At 40.8% G+C, this 16,343-nt stretch overlaps 1 protein-coding gene across 2 annotated transcripts in view; it reads right to left on the bottom strand.

Annotated features, from left to right (window-relative positions):
- The window catches only part of crls1 (cardiolipin synthase 1), a 73,063-nt gene that overhangs the window by 54,915 nt on the left and 1,805 nt on the right, over positions 1 to 16,343 (bottom strand). For both annotated transcript variants that reach the window (XM_068044368.1, XM_068044369.1), the window contains exon 2: positions 9,125 to 9,262. In XM_068044368.1, the coding sequence (XP_067900469.1) occupies positions 9,125 to 9,262 (138 nt within the window). The remainder of the gene's footprint in view (positions 1 to 9,124; positions 9,263 to 16,343) is intronic.

Here is a 16,343-nt window from a genome sequence, read left to right on the forward strand (position 1 = left end):
AAAGAAAGCTAAGGATCATATCTTTTCAAAAAGGAAAATTAGCATCGCCTGCATCAATTCATCAAGGCAGAAACTAGGAAATTGAATCCTTTTGTTTAAATAATTGAAAGTCAGCTTGAAGATTCTTGTAATCATCTATAAACATCTTGCATGGGGCATATTTCTGTAGAGAAATATCCCTAAAAAGTGGTTTCACACTTTTGGCTCAAATAGCAATTTTGATCATAAATCAGTGTCCATTACGTGAGCAATGTGGATTAGATAAATCCACCTTTAGGTACAGAAAAGCTCAAGCAGCTATGTTTTATAATGTTTGTATAGATACATTTCAAGTAAGGTAGAATATAATAATTTTTTAATATAAGAATATCACACAAGAAGTCTCCAGATGCTCAAATCTGCTCCACATCTCCAGTTCCACTGACTGTTCCCTTTCCCAACTCAATACTAGTCCCTAACCCAGGCTTCCAGACTCTATTCCCCTACCGATAAATGTTACATTTTTATAATTGTAACATTTCAATAGTCAACCACTGCTTCAGTTATCCCGCCACCCACTCTCGTCCTTCACTCCTGCTGCCACCCACTTCCCCTACTCTGCTCCAAGTCTACTTTCTCTTCCCCAACCTGACTGAGCTCAAATATTCACACCTTCATATAACTCTACTCCATTTATTTGATTTCAGACAACCCTTACCTTTGTCCCATCCTACACTCACTTCCATCAACTCCACAGAATCTGCTGTCACAACTGCAGTCACTATCAACCAATACCCGTCTTCAAACTATTAATTTCACCAACGACCCAGTTACCACCCCCCCCCACCCCCAATATCCATTTGTCTTTCCTTCACAGCCAGTACTCACCATCCTCAATTTTCCCCCGCCCCTCTGTATTAGAGTCATAGAGCACAGAAACAGGCCCTTCAGCTGATCATGTCTGTGCCGGCCATCAAGCGCCTACCTATTCTAATCCCATTTTCCAGCACTTGGCCCGTAGCCTTGTAGGCTATGGCGTTTCAAGTGCTCATCTAAATACTTCTTAAATGTTGTCCTTTCATTAACGTGGTCAACTCTTAGTTGCCCTCGGAAGTGGCCGAGTGAGCCACTCAGTTGTCTCGAACTGCTGGTAGCAGTTAATCACACCTTCTCAGGGCAACTCGCCAATGGGTGATTAATGTCAGTGATGCCCACATCCTGAGAAATGAACGCAAATAAAAATAAAATCAACAGTAATGGCAATGGAAAGACAGTCAGTGGCTAAACGATTATGGTCAAAGTGGTGTACCCACTGTACCCACCTGCAAATACGAGGAAGGTAATCAATGTGGCAACCACGTGTCCCAGTTCTCACTTTCTACCCCCTCAAATATTCCTTACATCCAAGCTCTATATCCTTGACCTAAATACTGAGTCATTCAAAAATCACTTATTTACCCATCTGCATTCTCACTATTCTCCACCACTCACCCACATTACTTGCTATAAAACTTCAATACTCTGAGGTAGTCCTTGCCCTCCTTAGCTACTCAGTACCTCCACAGTACTTAGTACTTGACCCAACTGCCCTCAACCCCCAAATCCTCAATATTTTCTTTCCGAAACTACTTAAAAGGAACTCTCACACTAATAAAACTAACAACCTCCCTGAAGCAGCATATCTTATCACTTATCGTCACTGACCCCACCTACACCCCTTCCTTACAAAGCAATATCCTCTGAATTCCCATCAACAAAGATATGGGAGATACACTAATATTTTAAAAGGTCCTGCATATAATCCACACATCAGCAATATTTCGCCATTATACAATATAAGCAATGCCGCAGGGGATGTACCAGTAATATATTAAAAGTTGCGCATAGTTCCTATAAGTGACACAGTTTGCTGATTTGATAGAATAGAATGACTTTTTTCGCAGCCTCTGGTAATTGTGTGCTACAAGATGTAACACTTCATTATAAAGTTTCTCCTGCAACTCATCTGCTAATATAGTTTTTCACGCATTATTATGTACATTATGTATCTAGCTTTACAACATGGCTTTTTGATTCAAGAGACGTTTCTTTTTGAATAGTTGCCTTTTTGTTAACATTTTGTGTGGTGGTTTTAAAAAATTGCAGTTTTCTTTTAAAGTTTGAACTAAAAATGGGCATCTGATGATTCTCAGAATGGATGTCGGCAAAATATCTATTGTGATTGCACAAGGCTTTTTAAAATGCAATTGTGCATTCTGTATAAAATAATGTTCCTGTTATAAACAACATACATCTTCCATAGTTTTGCTCTGCTAAGCTGGGAGATATATTGTCCTTTTCATATCTTCACACTCCTCCTTTGGAGAATAGTGTGAAGTAGTGGAAGGGGCCGCAGGCTGATTAACGGTCTGACATGCGTGAATAATCTTTCATAAAGATGGCTGTAACCATGTTTCTATCAGCCAGTGCGGACAAAATGAGCCGAATGGCCGCCTTCTGCACTGTAACAATTCTGAGATTAGGGTGGTTAGTTCTATAGGACGGGAGGGTTTTGCGGGCTCTCACAACCTACATGGGCCACCCATGCACACCAGATTCGAGTATCCCACTGAATCCAGAGCTCCAGTCTCAAGTCCCGGGATTACCTGGAGCAGGGTTCAAACCCTGCACCTTCTGACTCTGTGGTAAGAGCAGTACCACAAAGTCAAAGGCTCTGTCTATGTGTAAATTTCTGTTAAATAAGAATGCAGCAAAGGAACTGAACATCCAAATGAAAAGGCTTTCGAGAATGGCTTCCCACAGTAATCAGACTGCCATTAAATTCAAACAACTGGCACTGCAAGAGAACAAAAAGATGTAGATTGCCAACTGAATAATATATTAGATGGAGTGATACGGACATATTTGACCATCCTAAAAGCTACAATCAACTGTGATGCCCTCGACTAAAGGAGAAAGGTGGAGATAAAGAATGGAAGAAACCAGTTTAGTATTTTGTAAGTGAAATTTTGTAGGTGGATGATAAAAACATCATGCTTTCGATCAACCTCAGTTGCTCTTGCCTGTGTTTTTGAAGATATAATGCTTCTGAATACTCACTGTCAACCACAGTGAAATAAATGGCCTCTGCCACTCTCATTTCCCTCCGCCCTCCCATAAAGGTGTTCAATGTGCATCTTGGTGTTACAATCCAAAACAATATTCAACATTTTTAAATGCACAAACTCTTTCTCTACTTAGTCAAAGAACAAAAGAAAATTTGGGGCTGGAAATGAAACTGTATGGCAGTTGGTCACTGCCCTTTCATCTCCAAATCTCAGATCAAATTCAACTCAAATTGGTGAATGAAGTGATCCTCTATCTACAAGTGTCTGATGTGAAATGAGTTTGGGCAGGCTCAACCCAGTTCATGGAAGATATGACTCCACAGCACAAAACTCTTTCTCTCTTTCGGGGAGGTCAATGGCTTGGTCTGGGAAATGGAAAGTGGTCACGCAGATGCCACTGAGATTGCACTCCAGACTAGGATTGAAACAGGCCGTCTGGGCAGATTGAGTTTTATCTTGCATCTAACCATGTTGTATCTGACTTAGAGTCCGTGATGTGACACAGGGAGCCTGGAAGCCAAAACACTACATTCCCAAGCACTAACAGGCTGGAAGAGGGGTTGAAGGAAGAGGAGGATTCCTCTGTATTTTTAATGAAATAGCAAAAGTGCTCTTTTTAACTGCATTTAGAATTTTGCTGCAAATTGCAGATAGGAAATTTACTTAGATGAGCACAAATATTCACCAAATTTAAACAAGCCTGCCATGAATGGTGTCACATTTCAAAATAAAATGGATTCACACACTGGTTTAAAAATTGCCTTACAGCCATATGTTGATACATTAAAGAGTTTATATGTTATGAGCCAGGCATTGAAGAGGTGTTCACATTATGGTCAGGGACAATGACCAGAGCCAGTAGTTAATTTTGTTATCTTGGTTTAGCATTCCTAATAAATACCCACACACATTATCCCCGGGATGATCCTCTCCTTTGATCCCAGTGTTGGCTGCCATCATGATGTAGTGGTAATAATAATAATGAACTAAAAAAACTATTAGTTTATCTTAGTTTATGTAAACCACTAATTATTTTAGCGCTCAGCTCCATGGAATGTCAAAATAATAGTTTACTAAAACCGGGGATTTAATAATGCCCTTGTTCCAAATCAGGGGAAAGAATCAGTGCAATTCAAATTTTCCAAAGCTTAATAAATGTTTAAAAAACTCTCATACATTACTGTCTAAACAGAAAATAAAACAGAAAGCACGTAAAATCAGCCCAACGCAAAAATAAAGGCCAAGAGCTCATGCTTAAAAGCCTGGAACTGCACAATTTTGGACAGTACTTTTTAAAATGGGTAATCAAATGTTTCTGGAACAAATTTATAAAAAGAAATCTGAACCAACAAAACAGCATTTTAATCTTCAAAGGTGCTTGTAAGACTATATTCATAATCATATGATCTATGTGATTCATAATTTGGAAGTTGAGGGCTCTGGAAATGTCAGTTCTTTAGTGACTTGATTTTATATACAAAAACAGAACAAAGCATGCATATTCTAACCTTTTATATTCCATCCTCCTTTAGGTCAGCTAAAAACAATGTTACATTAAAAAACATTAAATGTTTTTTGATATTAACTCAGCATTGTAGCACTGCATCAGTAACTTGTGATTTGCACAGTAACAGTAATAATACAGAATGGTGATTATTGCAGAGTCTCACTAACTGCACTATCCAAGTGTTCAGTAGTGAAATATTTAGATCGCTTTAGAAAAAATTTTTTTTGAGAGGGAACAGAAATCTTGCATCTTAAATGAACTTATACAGGTCTAACTTACACTATAAATATGCACTGTGTAACAATAGTTGCAACAGTGGGGAAGATATATAGGATATTTCTGAAACCAAACTACAAATCTAGGAACTTGCCCTTGATCAAAACAGAAATTTTCAATAAACTTCTCAATTCTGATTGGTCTCCGTTATATTTGACTAAAGAATAATCTCATGTTAAATACACCAAACTAAAATCTCATCAGAGTGTGCAACAATGTTCAAAATAGCTGTAATACACCTGCCAGTTATAAGACTGATATTTAAGACATCCCAGACCTCAGACATTAAGTCTTCTTGAAAATTAACTGTCCCAATAAATAGATTCTTTGTGTTTTAAAAGGGAAATAAATACCAAGAGCGAAAACAAACAGTAGCTTATAGTTAAGGGCAGATTACATAATGACAGGCTGCTTGATAAAACAAGATCTGTACTTCAACTTCAGCATTTGTATAATAACGGAAGATGCAATTCAATCACAGAGCTTTTGAGGGGGGGACAAAGGATGTATAGAAGGTAGTCCCTTTAGAAAGATATTAATTGGAAGCCTAGTGGACGAAGATCCATCGATTCCTTGTTTAGGTTGAACAACTTAATCTGCTACCTCAACCTTTGCTGAAGTTACGATCTTAAATCACCACCGACTGTTGGAGCTGCTGTCTTTTGGATGAGACGTTAAACTAAGGCCCTGACTGCCCTCTGGGGTGGATGTGAAAGATTCGTTGGCACTATTTTGAGGAACAGCAAGGGAGTTCTCCCCAGTGACCTGACCAATATTTATCCCTCAAACAACATGGTTAAAAATAGATTATCTGGTCATTGTCACATTGCTGTTTGTGGGAACGGTGACTACACTTCGAAAAGTATTTAACTGGCTTTAAAGCGCGTTGGAACGTCCTGAGGCCATGGAACGCGCTATACGAATGCACATCTTTCCATCTTTACGATACTTTCATTTGTCAGTTATGAAGAGCAATCAAAACATACCAATCAAAATGGTATTAAATATACCAAGTGCATGCAACAAAACAAAAACAGGAGCCAAGCTAATAAGACATCACCATTATATGACTCTTCCTTTCAGGAATGAACTAATCAAATGCATTGTTAAAATACAATGATTTTATATTTTTAAAACCCAATGAACATAATGACATGTTTTACATTTAGTCATTTCTAAATGACACATTAATGCTAGTCAGGTGGTAATTTGACAAAAGGCTGCAGCCTGGTTTTGTTATATCTAGCAGCCTTATATAACAACTGTGCTTGTTTGTATAGTGTGTAAAGCCATACATACAAAGTTACAAATCTTGATCCTAAATTCATCCAACTGTACAGAACTCAAATTTTCTGAATACAATTCAGATTTGAGACGACATTTAAATTCACTTACATTAGGCAACAAAAAAAAAACGCTCCTACTGGCTCAACCCTGAGCAGAGCATTTTGAACCCAAGGAGCCCATGTATTTAATATGCACTTCCAAATATTTTTGGAATTTTCAAAATGGAAGCATTTTCCCCCTGACAACAGGCGCTAGACAACTGTTTTCTTTTTAAGTTTTAGAATCACCATCACACATACAACACATTACAGAGTGGGAAGCAGTGAACAAACCTGGCTTGCTCCATGAATTAGACTGACTTATGTAATACTCTGAGTGATTCCACTACTTCCCATTATGCTTGCTCCAAATACATAGCCCGTTCATAATTCAAAATTGACCTATTTTTATTTGTGTGCACTCCATTTAGGAATAGACTCAAAGGGGAATTTTCATTTTAATGTCAACATTTGCAGTTCACAAGTAATAGTTAAACAGCAAATTGCTAGCTCCCATTTTATAAGGAAAAATAGGAAACTTGTTCATGGTTCATCTAATTTTATTTTTTAAAAGCTTAGTAATTAATGAAAGCACAATTTTTAAAGTTTAGATATTGTTACGATCCGGTGAGAAAGGTGTCTAGGGGTCCCTCTCAGCCTTCACCTGGTCTGACTGCCACAGGGTTTAATTTTAAACACACCGTGTTTTTAGCTCCCCCTTTGGTGAATCCTTGTTCACCGCTTTCCAATTAGAAGACAAAGAAACCAGCACAAACAGGTTTTCTTAAGTTTAAAGAAGAAAAGTTGAAATTTATTAAACTTGAACTTAAACTCTAATTCGGTTGACGCCTACAGATACACAACGCGCCCACGCTAGCATGCATACACGATACACACATGCAAACAGAGACAGAAAAGGGAAGAAAAATAAAGTGGAAAAGTTTGAGGCAATATCTGAAGAGTTTTTGCTTTGGTTCTTGGAGCTCACTGTAGAGTCCTTGATTGTAGGTAGTTCTTGCTTTTTGTTGGAGCCCAGTATTCTTCTTAAACCTTGTTCGCTGAAGGAGACTTTACTCTCTTGGGGTTCATGTGTCTTCAGTAGATTCAGAGGCTTGTGAGAAAGAGATGGAAGCAAATAGGGGAGAGCTTGGCAGTCCAAGAACAAACAGACACTCTCAGCTTAAACTGTTTGTACAATTCAGAAAAAACCCAGGTTGCCAAGCAGGTTAGTCATGTGACTAACTGGTCTGACCACGTCATGGATTGTATCACCTTAGCAGTCTCTGGAATGCTCCTCTTACACACAATCCCTGGTGATCACGGTCCATTGTGGGTAGAATGTGTCAGGGAATGGTCTTTTGTCCTTCCAATCACCATCTGTTAATATGCAAATGTCTTTTCCAGCCACATCTGTTGATCTGCTTAACAAGTTCTTTCTTCACTCCAGTAACAGTTTAAAATCGATGGTCATAACAAAATTAATGTGCCTCATTCTTGACAGGTGGGGGCCTAGCATCACAACATCATAGTTAGGCTTACAGTAAAATGTAACTTTGATATGTGAAACTTTGATACGTATGGCCACATTACATGTTAATGTCGATTAAAACTTAATTTGCCCTTTTAAACTTGGGTTGCATACGAGGAAGCATTCCGATCTGCATAACACTGGGTGCTTGTTGGTTATCACTAGTGGTAGAGGCAGTTTGATCTGAATTAAAAAGGTACAAGAATCCTATTAGAAATATATCAAAACAAATTGGATTAAGTGTTTTTTCCTACAGCATATTGGTATCAGTATGCGAAATAAGCTTGGTGATGAAATTAAAATTGTTGAATCCTCAAGTTCCTCTTTTCGGAGCTGCAGTGCAAGACTCTTTATGAAGAGGCATTTTCTTCAGCAATATCCAACACTGCTTTAAAAACAACTTTTGAAAATACATTTTACAAAGTGTTGACTATTACGCCCTCGTTGATATTCCCATGAGTAACTGTTTGGGCCAGATTTTGCAGTCAGTGGCAAAGAGACGGCGTTCACCACTGTCCACAAAGACCTATCCATCGCTGTAGTGTGGATTTCCCCTTTCCCGAAATCACTTCAATTCTGCATCAGTTCAAGGGGATCTCCAGCATCCAGCAGTGATGTCATCAAGCAGGCTAAGCAGCCAATCACATTGAAGAATTCTCACAGACAGCAAATCAAGAAATAAAAACCGTAGATTCCCCTTCACCTTTTAATCATTTTACAGATAGCAAAAAGAGAGAGATTGGGACATAAACATGGATTAAAGCAAAAGCTAAACTATCATAAACTTTTTTTAAAAATTAAAAATCTATGGAATTTATCACAATTAAGATATTTGACATTCCATAAAATTAAAATTAGTTTTTCAGGGCCGGAGAGGTTGTTCATCAGTAATTCTGAATTTAGTACACCATTAAAAACTCCAGTTACACCTCATTCAACAAGGCACAACTTTTTCAAGGGTTTGACAGTGAGACTAATAGAGTAAAAGTTGAAGTTCAGGTCAACTCAAGGGATTGCTAAAGATTTCTATCGGAACAGACTCCAACAGCGCACTCTGTGAAGGAGCAGAGAATTCCTGATGGCCACTTCTGGATTTCTGTATTTAATTGCACAGATGCAGACATCACAAGTTACTACCAGTTTTACAGTTGTAATGATGGCAAATGCTGACAGTTTCACCATCATTACAATCGCAAAATCCAGGCAGTTGTCTTTAAAATAATCCTCAAATTTCCAGAAGATTGGCTTCATACACAATGGATATGGTGTAATGCACTGAGCAGAAGTATTTGTTTAAAAGCCAATTATATATGCTTTATTAGCAAATTTGAAAGGTGTGTCATTCTTAAATGGTGTAAATTTGATATAAGTTGTCTAATTATCATTAGAGCCAGTTACTCACCAGGTCAGTAATTCCTGCTAAAGTAAAAAGACCCAGGGCTAGATTGAATTCTTCTTCCACAATCAGGTAGCCCAAATATGGTGACAAGCCAATCCTTGCCATACAGAGTAAGTTTGGAATTGTCCATGGATTTTCATACTACGAAGAAAGATAAGAAATGTATTATTTTCATATAAACATATTCCTGATCACCATTAAGAAAGTCTCATTTTTGGGATGAGAAGGGGAGAGTGCTTGGACAGGTAACTGCCACATCTTTCTCACTAAGTCATCAGAATAAGGTTTGAAACAAAAACCATTGAATATTTCACATTTGGCAATAACATAATTCAACTTCCCAATAAAATTGTCTTTTGCACCTTTTGAACATCTTCATCAAGAATTTTACTTGAAGGCCTTAGCCTGTGTCAAAAGACAAGGCTTGAAGTTCATATTTGCCCCAGAGGTATCACTTTGTCAGCTATAGGGAGATGCTGTATAAACTTGCATTTATATAACTTTAACTTAGAAAAAATGAACTGCTGAGTGTGTCGTGTGCACAAATTCTCTGCAATGCAATGAGTTTCTGTTTCCACATATTAAGATTTCCAATCTCCAAAAAGTTGCATATGTTCAAATCCCTCCATGGCCTCACCTTTCCCTGTCTCTAACCAGCTCCAGCCCTGCAACCCTTCAAGAACTCTGCTTTCCTCCAATTCCGGCTTCTTGTGCACCCTCCCAATCCTTCCACCCCAGCATTAGTGGCCGTGCCATTAGCTCTCTAGGCCTTAAGCTCTGGACTTTGCTCCCTAAACTAGTTCACTAATATCCCTCAGGGAAGGGAACATGTCACTCCTAGACAGTCTGTCTTACATGTGACTTCAGTTCCATATCATGTGGTTAATTCGGTCCATAGCCAATTTATGGTAGATTTTCCTCATGGCTTAGAGTTTGAGTTTTGCTTTGGTCCTCTCTCATAAATATGAAATATAAGTCAGGCAGATTGAAGAACTTTGCATATGAGGTGTGATACAGAGCTGCACACAAATTTGGACTTTAAACTGCTGGTACATTGCTCCATAATGATGCATTAGTAGCATGCACCATTAAGTCATAAAAGAATTCAGCAATTTGTACAGTAACTGAAATAAGCCATCAGTCTTGATCCTCCACTGTTACCCCACCATGGCCAATAAAACTCCATTCTCACCACTCAGTTTTCCATTGCAGTTAATGGCGATCGTCAATTTGCAAGACTTAGTTATATCTGCCACAGCCAGATGAACTGAAAAACAAAGTCATGGAGCACCTGTATTGATGCGACTTGAGTCTCAGCCTAGCGGGTCAACAAAGGGATCTTTAAAGCTTTGGAATAAAAACAAGAAACGCTGGAAATACTCAGCAGGTCTGGCAGCATCTCTGGAGAGAGAAGCAGAGTTAACATTTCAGGTCAGTGACCCTTCTTCAGAACTGGCAGATATAAGAAATGTAAAAGATTTTAAGCAAGTAAAGTGGGGGTGGGGCAAGAGATAACAAAAGAGGTGTCGATAGGACATGGTCGCAGAATAGCTGACCAGAAGGTCATGGAGCAAAGGCAGACAATAAGTTAATGGTGTGCTGAAAGACAAAGCATTAGTACAGATAGGGTGTTAATGGACTGAAAACTGAACAGCCACAAACACAAATATGAAAAAAAAACAGTGGGTAGGCACTGTAGAAACAAACTAAAATAAAATAAACACAAAAAATAAAAACTAACTAAAAATAAAAGTAAAATGGGGGGATCGTCATGCTCTGAAATTATTGAACTCAATGTTCAGTCCGGCAGGCTGTAGCATAATTCTGTGACCATGTCCTATCAACACCTTCTCTTTTGTTATCTCTAGCCCCATCCCCGCTTTACTTGCTTAAAATATTTTACATTTCTTATATCTGCCAGTTCTGAAGGGTCACTGACCTGAAACGTTAACTCTGCTTTTCTCTCCACAGATGTTGCCAGACCTGCTAAGTATTTCCAGCATTTCTTGTTTTTATTTCAGATTTCCAGCATCTGCAGTATTTTGCTTTTATTTAAAGCTTTGGAGCCTGACCCGAGCAGTTGGCAAATGACTCTAAAAGCATTTTTTCTAAATCTCTTGAGTTCAGCAGTTTACTCTTGCCAGCTAGAGCACTATTAGTGTCTAAAAGCAATTACTTTCAGGGCTCCCATGTATTTTCATGTGTAAGGAAGGCAAAAGCGTTGTAATGGTCTATTCACTGGCCGTTGTAATGGTCTATCCACTGGGTATTTCCCTGTTCCTGATTATTACTCATTTTGCTCCTGATTACAACTTGGAAGAGGAGCAGACATGTCGCTTGAGGCACCATGGCCGGAGACCTCTGTAACATCAGGTCAAGAAACTGTGAGCATCTACAATCAACAGGTGACAGATACTATCTTCCACAGGGCATCCGACTGCATTAAATACCCTGCGCAGCAAAGAGACAGATCCAACTTCCACGGGATCGCTAGCTTCTCTAGTGTGCGGGGGCTATCGATGGGACCCACACACTGCTGCCAAACCCATCACTTTCATCAAAAGGCAGATTATTACTTGTGAAGTGTGTGAATTGTCTATGAATTCTACATGTAAACTCAGAGCACTGGGGAAGCACTGACAACAGGGGCATGCAGACACTAGAGATTACTTTTTCCAGCCTTTCAAAAAGTTTTTTTATAAAGTTGATCTGGGTTGATTTCAGAAGGAGAAGCTTACTTAGCTCCCAGTGCCACACCTCAATCTGATTTATAACAACTGTTGTCACCTTTAAATCATGCCAAGTGGTTGCTCTGCAAGGTAAGCCAATAGGCACATTGCCCATGAGATCTCTGATACATCACTGATCTCACCGTTAATGGTGCAAATATAGATCAATATGAACAGGGAGCTGAAAAGTCCAACTAACTGCATGCATGGCCTAAAATGACGTTCCATATCATAGAGCATACAACTGCATCTATAATAAATTGATATTATCCATGGAAAACTAGATAAACACACCTTTAGCTCTTCCAGAAACATCAGAGCACATTCTGCCACACCCTCTAGCTAAGGCCACTACCAAATAAATTTCAACAAAGGTAGTTATGTGTGATAGGTAGTCATAAAATGATTGGTGACATCTAATAAGATAAATGGTTACTAACCCTAAACACTAACAATATGTATCGCAATGTTTTCAAAACAAATAACTTCAACTATGGCATTGAAAATGGGGCAGCAATTTTGCAGCAGCAAAGTCCACAACTGCTGCACATCTATCTCTGCAATGACTTTAGGATAAAAGTCTGGAGAAAAAAAACTGAGCCTGAGGAATATGTGGAAGTGAGTCAGTGACTAAGGGGGATCGTGCGGGCAACTGAAGGCAAATGGACAGGAAGGAGTGATGTGGTGAAGATGAAAGTGATCGGATGAGAGTCAAAGTGTGTGTGTCTGTGAGTGAGTGAGAGAGTATCGAGTGTGAGTGATTGTGTGTGTGTGCATATAATTGAATATGAGAATAATTCAGATTGTGTGAGCGAGTGTGTATGACTGAGTGTGTGTATGTGCGAGTGAGCATGTGAGTGTATGAGTATGAATGACTGTCGTCGCCTGTCCCTCAATTCAAGTATGACGTCTATTCAAGGTTGCGAGTTTCTGCCGTGGGTCTTCAGGTAACTGAACAGGCTGATTTTTGACCCGCAGACCTTTGGGCACAGAATGTCCCACGAAGTAGTGGGATCTGGAGTGTAGGATTTGCTTCCTTTTATTTCTTTCTCTGCCGTCGTCATTAAGGCGTTTGGACTCAAAGCATGATGCAGCTTGATGGACACGTCGTCGCCATTTTGAACAATTGGTAGCAAGCTCCTCCCAGTCATCAATGTCAATGCTGCTGCCCTTCATTGTCCTCCCCGGAACACTGGCCATTTGATAGTTGAGAAAACAGGACCTGGTGGGGGAGACAGTTTTCGGCCAACCAGACACAGTGTCCAGTCCATCGAAGTTGGCTTTGCAGTTTTGCCCGATGGTGGAGCTGGCTTCAAGGACACTAGCATTTGTTCGATAGTCCTCCCATTGAAGCCGGAGGACACGGTGGAGGCAGTGCTGATGGAATTTCCCTAGTGCTCTTACGTGTTGTTGATCTACAGTTTTTTTTTTAATTCATTCTTTGGATGTGGGCGTTGCTGGCTAGGCCAGCATTTATTGCCCATCCCTAACTGCCCTTAAGAAGGTGATGGTGAGAAGCCTTCTTGAACTGCAGCAGTCCATGTGTGGTAGGTACACCCACAGTGCTGTTAGGAAGGGAGTTCCAGGATTTTGACCCAGCCACAGTGAAGGAACAGCGCTATAGTTCCAAGTCAGGATGGTGTGTGGCTTGGACGGGAACTTGCAGGTGGTGGTTTTCCCATGCATTTGCTGCCCTTGTTCTTCTAGGTGGTAAAGGTTGCGGGTTTGGAAGCTGCTGTCTAAGGACCCTTGGTGTGTTGCTGCAGTGCATCTTGTAGATGGTGCACACTGCTGCCACTGTGCGTCAGTGGTGGAGGGAGTGAATGTTTGTAGATGGGTTGCCTATCAAGCAGGCTGCTTTGTCCTGGAGCTTTGTCCTGGATGGTATCGAACTTCTTGAGTGTTGTTGGAGCTGCACCCATCCATCATGCTCCTGAATTGTGCCTTGGAGATGGTGGACAGGCTTTGGTGAGGCAGGAGGTGAGTTACTCGCCGCAGGATTCCTAGCTTCTGACCTGCTCTAGCAGCCACTGTATTTATGTGGCTACTCCAGTTCAGTTTCTGGTCAATAGTAACCCCCAGGATATTGATAGTAGAAGATTCAGCGATTGTAATGCCATTGAATGTCAAGGGGAGATGGTTAGATTCTCTTATTGGAGATGGTCATTGCCTGGCACTTGTGTGGCGTGAATGTTACTTGCCAGTTATCAGCCCAAGCCTGGATATTGTCCAGGTCTTTCTGCATTTCTACATGGACTGCTTCAGTATCTGAGTCGTCACGAATGGTGCTGAACATTGTGCAGTTATCAGCGAACATCCCCACTTCTGACCATATGATTGAAGGAAGGTCATTGATGAAGCAGCTGAAGATGGTTGGGCCGAGGACACTACCCTGAGGAACTTCTGCAGTGATGTCCTGGAGCTCAGATGATTAATCTACAACAACCACAACCATCTTCCTTTGCACTAGATATGACTCCAACCAGCAGAGAGTTTTCCCCCGATTCCCATCGACTCCAGTTTTGCTCGGGCTCCTTGATGCCATACTCGGTCAAAAGCTGCCTTGATGTCAAGGGCAGTCACTCTCAACCTCACCTCTTGAGTTCTGCTCTTTTGTCCATGTTTGAACCAAGGCTGTAATGAGATCAGGAGTTGAGTGGCCCTGGCGGAACCCAAACTGAACGTCACTGAGCAGGTTATTGCTAAGCAAGTGCTGCTTGATAGCACTGTCGATGACACCTTCCATCACTTTACTGATGACTGAGAGTAGACTGATGGGGCGGTAATTGGCCGGATTGGATTTGCCCTGCTTTTATGTACAGGACATACCTGGCAATTTTCCACATTGCCGGGTAGATGCCAGTGTTGTAGCTGTACAGGAACAGCTTGGCTAGGGATGGGGCAAGTTCTGGAACACAGGTCATCAGTACTATTGCCGGAATGTTGTCAGGGCCCATAGCCTTTGCAGTAGCCAGCACCTTCAGTCGTTTCTTGATATCACGCGGAGTGAATCGAAGTGGCTAAAGATGCTGGAGACTTCAGGAGGAGGCCGAGATGGATCATCAACTCGGCACTTCTGGCTGAAGATTATTGCAAATGCTTCAGCATTAGCTTTTGCACTGATGTGCTGGGCTCCCCCATCATTGAGGATGGGGATATTTGTGGAGTCACCTCCTCCAGTTAGTTGTTTAATTGTCCACCACCATTTACGACTGGATGGGGCAGGTCTGCAGAGCTTAGATCTAATACATTGGTTATGGGATCGCTTAGCTCTGTCCTTTGCATGTTGTTTACGCTGTTTGGCACATAAGTGTCCCTGGATTATAGCCTCACCGGGTCGACACCTCATTTTGAGGTATACCTGGTGCTGCTCCTGGCATACCCTCCTGCACTCTTCATTGAACTAGTCCAGGTCTCACTGCAGTACAGGAATGTGGGGACAACAACTGTTCTGTACACTAGGACTTTTGTTGACTTACAGAGGTCTTTGTTGTCAAATACTTGCTACCATGGTTTGTAGAAGGCTGAGCTGGTGCAGCTGATCCGGTGTTGGATCTCCTCGTCAATGGAGGCCTTTTAAGAGAGGTGGCTGCCAAGGTGTGGGAAATCCTCAACCTATTCCAAAGTCTCTCCTTCAACATATATGGGAGGTGGAATATTTGGCTAACCAGGTATGGGTTGATATATGAGTTTTGTTTTGGCAACATTCAAGGGCAGGCCGAGTCTCTTGTATGCAGAATTGAAGAGATCGAGAATGGCTTGCAAATCTGGAGCAGTGTGGCCAACACTGAAGTCATCCGCAAACTGTAGATCAGGTATGTCTATGGTGATCAGTTCAGCTTAGGCACAGAAGCAACAGAGGTTGAAGTATTTAACATTCATACCAGTGGGCAGCTGATCCTTGATGAGGTGAATTAGTCACTGTCAGGTAGACTGTAAACAACATGGGGGCTATCACACAGCCTTGCTTGACCCCAGTCCAGATTTTGAAGGTGTCTGTTTCAGATCTCCCACTCAAGACAGTTGCAGTCATAACATCATGGAACAATTGCAGGATTGTGAAGAAGTTTCTTGGACATCCAAATCTTCGGAGACCAATCCACAGAGCCTCGTGATTTACTGAATCAGATGCTTTGATCAGGTTGGTGAATGAAATGAAGATTTCCTGGTGTTGTTTTCGACAGTTTCCTGGATTTATCGGGCAACAAAGACCACGTCGGAGGTTCCGCTGGAAGATCTAAATCCACACTGTGGAAGGATTTCCTCAGTCACAGGAAGTAAGCGATTCAGGAGAATGCATGTCAGGATTTTCCCTGCTATGGACAGATGGAAATACCTTGATAGAGTCCACAGGATGATTTATCATCCTTCTTGAAGATAGCTATAATTGTCACATTTCTGAGGTGGGGGAGTTCTTTCTTCCTTTCAAATCTATAGTGAGTATGCAAGTGAGTGATTGAAACAGTGTGTGTGTGTGAGACTGTGGCCGGGAT

The sequence above is a fragment of the Heterodontus francisci genome, chromosome 13 (genome assembly GCF_036365525.1).
Source record: "Heterodontus francisci isolate sHetFra1 chromosome 13, sHetFra1.hap1, whole genome shotgun sequence".
NCBI lineage: Eukaryota > Metazoa > Chordata > Chondrichthyes > Heterodontiformes > Heterodontidae > Heterodontus > Heterodontus francisci.